The sequence below is a fragment of the Mandrillus leucophaeus genome, unplaced genomic scaffold (genome assembly GCF_000951045.1).
Source record: "Mandrillus leucophaeus isolate KB7577 unplaced genomic scaffold, Mleu.le_1.0 Scaffold1205, whole genome shotgun sequence".
Taxonomy (NCBI): domain Eukaryota; kingdom Metazoa; phylum Chordata; class Mammalia; order Primates; family Cercopithecidae; genus Mandrillus; species Mandrillus leucophaeus.
The window spans coordinates 177,015-186,538 of record NW_012100377.1 but is presented as its reverse complement, the minus strand read 5'-3'; the positions used below and the strand labels follow the sequence as shown (position 1 = coordinate 186,538).

The following is a 9,524-nucleotide window of genomic DNA, read 5'->3' as shown; positions in this document are numbered from 1 at the left end:
AGTAGCTGGGACTACAGGCACCCGCCACCTCGCCCGGCTAGTTTTTTGTATTTTTTTGGTAGAGACGGAGTTTCACCGTGTTAGCCAGGCTGGTCTCGATCTCCTGACCTCGTGATCCACCCGTCTTGGCCTCCCAAAGTGCTGGGATTACAGGCTTGAGCCACCACGCCCGGCAGTATTTTTTTTTTTTTTGGAGACAGTGTCTCACTCTGTCGCTGAGGCTGTAGTGCAGTGGCGTGATCTTGGCTCACTGTAACCTCTGCCACCTGGGTTCAAGCGATTCTCCTGCCTCAGCCTCCTGAGTAGCTGGGATTACAGGCGTGCGCCACCATGCCCGGCTAATTTTTCATATCTTTAATAGAGATGGGTTCCATCATCTTGGCTAGGCTGGTCTTGAACTCCTGACCTCGTGATCCACCCACCTCGGCCTCCCAAAGTGCTGGGATTAAAGGCGTGAACCACCGTGCCCGGCCAGCATAGTATTTTTATTTATAATGTGGAAAAAAAAAAAAGAAAAAGAAAACAGATACTTCACTACAAATATTGAACCAAGTTAGAAAATTTTTATGTAGCCAAACCACGACTTTAAGCTCTATTTACACTGATGGCGGCCAACTGAGATGCAGGCCACACCCGTGTGGCATGCAGCAAGCAGGACATGCAGGCAGCCTTCCTTGCTCACAAGGCTTCAGAGCAAGCGCACGGTCTTCCCAGTCACCGTCAGGAAGTCATCATCTGCCAGGGCACGCAGTGCTTCTTCAAACATATCTTTAGTGATTGCCTGTGGGGAAGAGAAAGAAAATAAATATTTTACATGTCAAGTCCCTCCTTTACCTGTTAGAGACACCATAATTTTAATGTTAAAGTACAACCCAGAATCTTTCTCTTTTTGGTGGCTGTACACATGCCTTATGCTCTAAATCAGCAGTGGAGTGGCCAGATGGTCCATATGGTAGACTTGGCATCTGTATAGTCCATGTTGTAACTATCAACTCTGCCCTCTCAGTGACAACATAGAGATGGAAAGTGGACCAGCACTGAAAGCCTGCATAGTTTTATTCACTAAACAACTCACCTTACTTACTTACAAAATGACACTCAAATATTTCATTCCTAAAACAAACTTATAACAACTATAAAAGGGGCATAACAATTTTTTTTCTTTTGTTTTGAGATGGAGTTTTACTCTATTGCCCAGGCTGGAGTGCAGTGGCAGGATCTCAGCTTACTGCAACCTCTGCCTCCCGGGTTCAAGCAATCTTCCTGCCTCAGCCTCCTGAGTAGCTAGGATTTCAGGTGCTCATCACTGCACCCAGATAATTTTTGTATTTTTAATAGAGACAGGGTTTTACCATATTGGTCAGGCTAGTTTCAAACTCCTGGCCTCAAGTGATCCGCCTGAGTCCCAAATGAGATTACAGGCATGAGCTACTGCACTCAGCCAAAAATTTTAATTGTGATTATTTCTTGATGATGGCTTATGGTTCATCTTCCTTTTCTTCATTCTTATCTATATTTGTTATTTAATAAATAAAGGAAAAAAACCCAAAAGCAATATTAAGGAAAAAGAGAAAGTTCTATCAAACAAAACATACATATAAACACTTACTATGTCAGATTGTCCCCGAATATCTTCAAAAAGTTGCTGGTATTTTAGAGCTGGTGTTTTGCCCTTAGATAAAATAAGCTTTTTCAATGCTTCAGCTAATTCTTCTTTCCGTTTACGAGAGGTGGCACTCATCCCTGATTTAAAAAGAAATCAATGAAAACATTTTTGCTATTATGAAATGAAATGTTTCAAATTCTCAAAAATATTCCTTTAGTAGTATCATCTAGAAAGGTAAGGGGACAGGGGCTGAGTACATTTGAAGGGAATGAGTTTTGAATTATTTGCAATTTTCTGGAAGCCAGTAGCTGTCGCTTTCCGTGGAAACAGTACACACATCTGTGCAGCAAGCAGCTGCTGCTAAGAAACAAACAACTTGTCTAACAAAACTTCCCAGACAGTCGAAGAGACAGAATCTCCTTAAAACTATATCAAGATAAGATTAAAGGGCAACTTTCATCAGACTCTCAAAGGGGTCCCAATCCAAAAAAGGTTAAGAACGTCTGTTTCAAATGATTTAACTGTTAGCTTAAATCTGACATATGAACTACATACATATTGAAATAATTTTCAAAAGCTTTTCTGCTCCCTGAAAATAACGAACCTGTAGTAAGAATAGATATGTCCACGATGCCAGTCCGGGGATCAGTTGCAGACTGCTTTAGAGCTTCCCGATGGAGGCGTTTGGCTTCTTCCACATCAATGGCTTCAACTTTGTTAGACAATCTTACTTTAGCATGGGCTTCTGCTAAGCGGATTAATGACTCTAGCTGTCGAGGATATGCAGAAACCATTCCCCGGCTACTGCCAATCTTCCTCATGTCTACATAAGCCTATTGTAGGTAGAAAAACAAAAACAAACCTCCTTGGTGACAACAACTTTAGTTTTGTGGTTGAATTTTGAACACTTAGGCTTCCATTAAGTAAATGGAACTCAGATATGGTCCTGGGCCCTGGAGCTCATCAAGTGGTAGAGGCTACACAGACCACAGAAATCCCAGGTGAAGAAGTCAACGTTCAGCGTGCAGTGGTGGGTGAACATATTCCAACTGGGAGATGCTCAGGTAGAATACTTGGAGAGGGTGGCATCTAACGTAGCTCTGAAGAACAGAGATGGGCATGGCATGGCAGAGGAAAGCAATGTGGCATGTGGGGAGAGGAGCAGGCTATGACGACTCATAGGGAGAATCAGGGTCTGTCTGTGAAAAGTGCTCACATGGGGCACATAAGGACTGCTGGGAGAATGCTGCAAAGGTAAGTTGTATCAATTTCACATACAGATGACACAGTCTTATTTCTTCATGAACAACCCCCAAGACTATGACACACAAAAAAATTACATAATGTCTGTAACTTTCATCTTAGCATTTTTGGGAGCTCAGTTAGGATGTAAAGCTCATCAAAGCACCAGGAACTTTCTTAATATCACAATGCTCAAATAACCTAAATGTGCCATTGTGCACTTCAGTTCATGTACAAGGATGCTGAAAAACGAACCTAAAAGACTGCTCAATCTGTTTTTTACAAGCAAAAGGAAGCTTACAGAAACTGGATGACTTTTTCAGTTTCCAAATTACTATGTAGTATTGCCTCTATTTGAAACCAGGTCTTTGATCTTAAATTCACTATGCTTGTAAGTATTTAAACACAGAAAGTGTGTGTACTACCTACATAAATGAACTATTTCCCCCTTTTGCAACATTTGGTAAAGTCAATTCTGTAATATGGGAGGAAACAACAAACAGTTATAAAAAATAGTATGTTATTCTTAGGCCAGGCATGGTGGCTCATGCCTGTAATCCTAACACTTTGGGAGGCAGAGGCTGGCGCATCACTTGAGGTCAGGAGTTCAAGACCAGCCTGGCCAACATGGTGAAACTCCGTCTCTACTAAAAATACAAAAATTAGCCAGGAGTGGTGGTGGGCACCTGTAATCCTAGCTAGTAGGGAGGCTGAGGCAGGAGAATTGCTTGAACCCGGAAGCACAGGCCGTAGGCTGCAGTAAGCCAAGATCACGCTACTGCACTCCAGCCTGGGCAACAGAGTCAGGTTCCATCTCAAAAAAAGGAAGAAAACAGTATGTTATTCTTAACAAAATAATTAATATTTTAAAGGAGATGATTGGTCGATTACATTAATGCTGTGGGCTACAGGCACAGTAAGCCTTTTTTCAGCAGGGTTACCTCGATGAGAGCCTGGCTGGCTTCCTCACTTAGCCGCGGCATGATGGTGCTGTGTGCATAGGCAATGTAGTCCTTCAGCACCGCCATGTCCAGGAGCTCCTCCTCTGCCTGCTCCTCACTCTGGTAGTACAGTGAGACCAGGTGGTGAGCCAGACGCCTGTCATAGGCTTCGTCCTGAGGGTCCAGCATGAGGAAGATCAAATCAAACCTAAGAAAATAAAGTAAAAATACTGTTTTTCCAGTACCTTGTGAGACCGAGGTGGGTGGATCACCTGAGGTTGGTAGCTTGAGACCAGCTTGGCCAACATGGCGAAACCTTGTCTCTACTAAAAATACAAAAATTAGCCAGGAGTGGTGGCGCGTGCCTGTAATCCCAGCTACTCGGGAGGCTGAGGCAGGACAATTGGTTGAACCTGGGAGGCGACGGCTGCAGTGAGCCAAGTTCGCGCCACTGCACTCCAGCTTGGCCAACAGAGGGAGACTCTGTCTCAAAAAAACAAAACAACAACAACAAAAAACTGTTTTCCTAGTTGAGACACCAATACACCTACAAACAACATACTAAAGACTGCTCAAGCACCACAGATGTGCAGTGAATGTGCATCCTGTGAGCGCCCGCAGGGAGAAGCATCTTTGCCTGGTGTGGAAAGGGCCTTTGTGTCCATCCATTCACCCCACTCACCCTGTGCTGTCCCTAGCCCTTAGGTCAGCCCAGGGAATGGCTGGGGACCAATCAGCTGAGTCAAAGGAAGACTTCCCTTAGGGGAAGGTTTCTATAATTTTGACGATGGAAAGTTGTTGGTTTTTTTTTTTTTTTGAGACAGTCTCACTCTATAGCCCAAGCTAGAGTGAAGTGGTATGATTTCAGCTCACTGCAATCTCCACTCCCATTGGCTCATTTCTTGTGCCTCCTCAGCCTCCTGAGTAGCTGGGATTACAGGCATGTACCACCACGCCTGGCTAATTTTTTGTATTTTAGTAGAGACGGGGTTTCATCAAGTTGCCCAGGGTGGCCTCAAAGCTCAGGCACTCCAGCCACCTCAGCCTCCCAAAGTGCTGGGATTACAGGTGTGAGTCACTGTACCTGGCTGACAATGGAAAGATTTGAATGAAAACACATTCAACTGTTTTTTGGGGAAAAAAACTTTTGTCAAAAAAAAAAGAAAAAAAAAGCAAGTAATTAAAACCTAAAATCCATTTATGAAAAATGTCCAATATTTGTAGTGGGGCTGAGAGTGAAGATTATGTGATTGCACTTTAATAAATCTAACTTTTCAGAGCCTCATCTACGGTACAGAGTTGTTCTCTGTTGACTCTCAGCAGTGGCTTTAGGACTAAGGGTAATGAGTGACAGCCATGTGAAAATGGCGCGGGAGGGAAACATCCCAACTGCTTCAAAATCAAATGAAAACACGCATCATCCTTGTCGTGAAAACTCTTGACCAACCAAATTTGAAACATCTTGATAAGAGTGAAGAGTTTCCATTAGCAGTTGCTGAATCTTAGTAGCTCCTTTTCAATCTCACCCTGAATATTCTACAAATGAACAAAATAAAAATCTGTTTTAATACCTTGATAATAAAGTATGAGGCAGCTGGATGTTTTCAATGGTTGTTTTTTTAGGATTCCACTGAGACTCAATGGGATTTGCTGCTGCCAGGACAGAGGTGCGTGCATTGAGCTGACAGATGATCCCAGCCTATCAGAGAGAACAGTGCGGTTAGAAGCCTCTCCCTGACGCTGGCAATTAACAAGTACCATCTTTGCCCGGCCACCTACTAAACCCATATTCCCTCTACAGCATTTCTATTGCCTGAGCCATGTTGCCTTTACTGACTTCAGCAGTTCACCTGGATAAGCCTTGTCCTCAGATTCATGCCAAGGACTGAGTTTAGATGAATGCGTGCTATAACCACGTTTTTCTCAGGAAGCAGGCACCTTGCAAGAGCTTTAGGACAAATTCAAGGCTAGTACAGCAATAAAGACAAAACATGATATCCTGTAGAAGATATGTAGAGATTTAGCTGAAATATGATATGAAAAGCACATATCAATCTCCCCAAGTTAGAACCAAGGTAGCACAGCACAGTTCCACATACGCTGTCTTTCAAGGGTCCACGTATTTTAAACATGTCCACATTCATGGTGGAGAAGGTGACTCACCTTTGCAATGGACAGAGTCTGCTGTTCCATGACTTCATGCAATACCGATCTTGTACTTTCATTCATCTTGTCGAACTCATCGATACAGCAGATGCCGTTGTCACTGAGGACAAGGGCACCTGTCTGCAGGACCAGCTGCCTTGTCTCAGGGTCTTTCATTACGTACGCAGTAAGGCCAACTGCACTGGAGCCCTTCCCAGAAGTGTACTGGCCCCTGGGGACGAGGTTGTACACGTACTGCAGCAGCTGGGACTTGCTGGTACCAGGGTCACCACACAGCAAGATGTTGATCTCAGCCCGAAATTTGCCCCTTCCAGTGTGACTAAAATCCTTCCTTGTCCCGCCAAAGAGCTGAAGCAAAATTCCCTAAATAATCAAACAGAGACATGTCTAAACATTCATTTTCTGCACAGTAACTGAGATGTAGTTTAAACTTTAGAGGTACTTTTCTCTCTTATAAAGAACTACAATTAGGAAATTGCAGGAAGGTATAAAAAGGCTCCTGAAAGTGCTTGATATGCTCTAAGTTATCACTGACCAATTTATTCATCAGCACCCATCATTATGCCAGAATGATGGCCATGCAAGTCCCTGTCCCTATTCTGATACTGTGTGGCCTCTTCTGTTTAGAAACTTAAGTTTAGAGCAGAGATGAGGATAGACAATGCTATGACTCTCCTCAACCAATGGCAAGTCCGGTTGCCAGCACTTGCTCTAACAGGCCACAGCTCGCATCCTTTATGGCAAATGGCTTAAGTGGCGGAGTGGATGTTTATACTATTTGATTCTAAAGAACTGTAAATCCCAACCCCTAGTTTAAAATCCACTGTTACCTTCTTTATATCTTCGTGTTCATAAATGCTTGGAGCCAAGGCTGAAGCAAGCCTCTCATAAATGTCTGGTTTCCTGGAAAGTTCCTTAAGCAATTCCACACGTTTCTCTGAAAAAAGTTTCTGTTCTGCTTCTTCATCAAGGCCATGCAGACGTTTTGCATCCGTTTTCCGATAATGAATGACATCAATGTGGGTTTTGTAGACAGACTTCACATTACTCACTCTTGGATTGATTCGAATAGGCACTGCTCGATAGATGCCTGAGGGCACAACCAGGAGATGCACTTTTACCTTCCCATATCTTCCTCCGAGTGGCTCAGCAACCAGCGTAGGCAACAGGTGCACTTCAGAGCGAGGCACCACACTGGGCTGGCCCTGGAAAGGTGAGCTCCACCATCTCTTAAATGACCCTCCCAAGCCCAGGACTCAGACCCACATTGCAAAGCTGCCGCCTGCTGAGCAAGCGGGGAAACAGTAGCAGGAAATGGACAAGCTCGAAAGAACCCAGGTGGTCATGTCTGTATTCCTAGAACTTTGGGAGACTGAGGCAGGCGGATCACCCGAGGTCAGGAGCTCGAGACCACCCTAATCAACATGGAGAACCCTGTGTCTATTAAAAATATAAAAATTAGCCAGGCGTGGTGGCACATGCCTTTAATCCCAGCTACTAAGGAGGCTGATGCAGGAGAATGGCTTGAACCTGGGAGGCGGAGGTTGCGGTGAGCCAAGATCGTGCCATTGGACTCCAGCCTGGGCAACAAGAGCGAAACTCTTCTCTCAAAAACAAAACAAAACGAGAAAGAATCAAGGTTTCTGTAAATGACAGAGCCGAGGACGTGTTCACCTGGGCCCACTAGTCAGCAGTGCTCCAGGGCAACTGTAGCTACATGAGCACCTCCATGGGCATAGTCACCCTGAGGGTGAAATGGAGCTGCTGTGCTTCTGGCTCAATGTTGGGTTCGTGGTTGTAGTAAATAAGCAGTATTTTTATTTCCCTAAGTTGAGTGTACAGAATCTGCTTAGCACTTACTTGACTTCAACAAAATGCTAAAATCCTCCAGCCATTAAAACTAGACTAGGTCCCACCCCCCGCCCACCACCCCTGACAAAAGCATGCAAATCATGCATTCTTCTGGAAGGCAGGCTCCCCACATACAGAAGTCTGATCTGATATTCGTCTTTTCTGGATTTCAAACCAGAAGCCTTTAACTCTAGGCTGATTCCTGCAGCTTTTGGAGAAAGTCCGGCCTTTCCCCCTTACAGCTATCTCAACACAATGGCACAGAGTCTTGCTCATTTAGTGGGTTGGTGTAATTCTTATTTAACACAACAAACCAGTTTACACGCATTCTTAGAATACACACTATTCTTCACTCCGATATAGGCTAGGGATGGACGACTATGTTTAAAGTGGCCCATGATGATTTATCTCACAGAGCAGCATTGATACTTATTTCATATCTACACAGCACTTTCCACAGCCCCTAGGACCCAAATACTCTCACACATGTATCATCACATTAACTCCACTTTGTAGGTGAGGAAACTAAAATATTGGATTAAATACTTTATCAAAGGTTTCAGGGTAGCAGGACTAGAAATATGCACGTCACTCACTAAAGACTACGCATTATTTTAATTCTCAGTGACTACAAGTACTTTTACAACAGAAGACTGCCAGTGACAACTGCGGGACTTCACACTGGGGAAGAAACAGGGTGAGCACTGCCTCACTGAAGACAAAGGCCGATGCGTGGTGTGCCCCAGGCTCTCCGCTCAGGAGCAGATTCAGGCACTCTGTGACCGTTGCCACCTTGCCCATCAATGAAGAACTATGCTGCCATCAACACTCCCTTGCCGCCAACCAAAATCTATTGTGACTCTACAGGTTCAAAAGGAAGACTGCCACACTCATGTGGTGCTGTGCAAAGAATACTCTCGTGGCAGCAAGAGAAGGAGTCCTGGGTCCTGATTTATCGTGGCATCTGAGCTACTGCTGTCTATGCATCCCTGAACCTCAGCTTCTATACATGGAAATAAGTCACTCTGACTCATTCTTCTCTGTAATAAACAAATGTTAACCCCTGGCTACACATTTGGGAAATAAGTAAAAATTACTTACAACTCCAGCACTGATAATACTTAGCTAATGGCATAACTCAAACTCTACCCATACCAGCCTATCTGAGGCTGCTGTCTCATGATGCAAACAGTACTGACTTGAGACACACATAGCTCCAGGATACTGAGATATCAAGAGGCGAGTGACCGCACAAACCATGAGTTCCAACATTCAAGTTTGAGAAGAACTGAACAATTTCACGATGCTGGGCCGTGGTACTCAGTTAAAAAGGTGGCAGATAAAGTGGGGATATACCCCACAGTCTCAAAGACATGTAGTGACAACTGCAGGCAGAACTGGACCTGTGACTGAGTCCAATGACTCACTAAAGCACAGCATTGAAAACAAGACAGACATGCTAAAGTGCTGGTGCAAACCTACACTCTTACCTGTAACATTCACTCTGTCCCCAGGCTGAACCTTGTCAACCAGATCATTGTGAGCAAATAGGATGACTGTATGTGGTGTCTGCCCTGCAGGCATGTCTTCTGGAGACTCTTGAAGCTTGATCTGAAGGGCAGCAAACAGAGAACATGTGGGCCACAAAGAGAGTGCAGGAGGACAAAAATCTGCATGTCTTTGTACTGCTTTCGCCATGTAAGGCTGCAGTGCATATC

General features: G+C 44.3%; 1 protein-coding gene across 1 annotated transcript in view; it reads right to left on the bottom strand.

Moving 5' to 3' along the window:
• Window positions 1-193: 193 nt before the first annotated feature.
• The window catches only part of MCM4 (minichromosome maintenance complex component 4), a 16,840-nt gene continuing 7,509 nt past the window's right edge, over window positions 194-9,524 (bottom strand). Inside the window, exons 10-17 of the mRNA XM_011970428.1 lie at window positions 9,297-9,417; window positions 6,786-7,045; window positions 5,953-6,318; window positions 5,361-5,488; window positions 3,790-3,997; window positions 2,211-2,439; window positions 1,610-1,743; window positions 194-781 (exon numbers count right to left, since the gene is read on the bottom strand). Of these exons, the coding sequence (XP_011825818.1) occupies window positions 689-781; window positions 1,610-1,743; window positions 2,211-2,439; window positions 3,790-3,997; window positions 5,361-5,488; window positions 5,953-6,318; window positions 6,786-7,045; window positions 9,297-9,417 (1,539 nt within the window). The 3' untranslated portion in view covers window positions 194-688. The remainder of the gene's footprint in view (window positions 782-1,609; window positions 1,744-2,210; window positions 2,440-3,789; window positions 3,998-5,360; window positions 5,489-5,952; window positions 6,319-6,785; window positions 7,046-9,296; window positions 9,418-9,524) is intronic.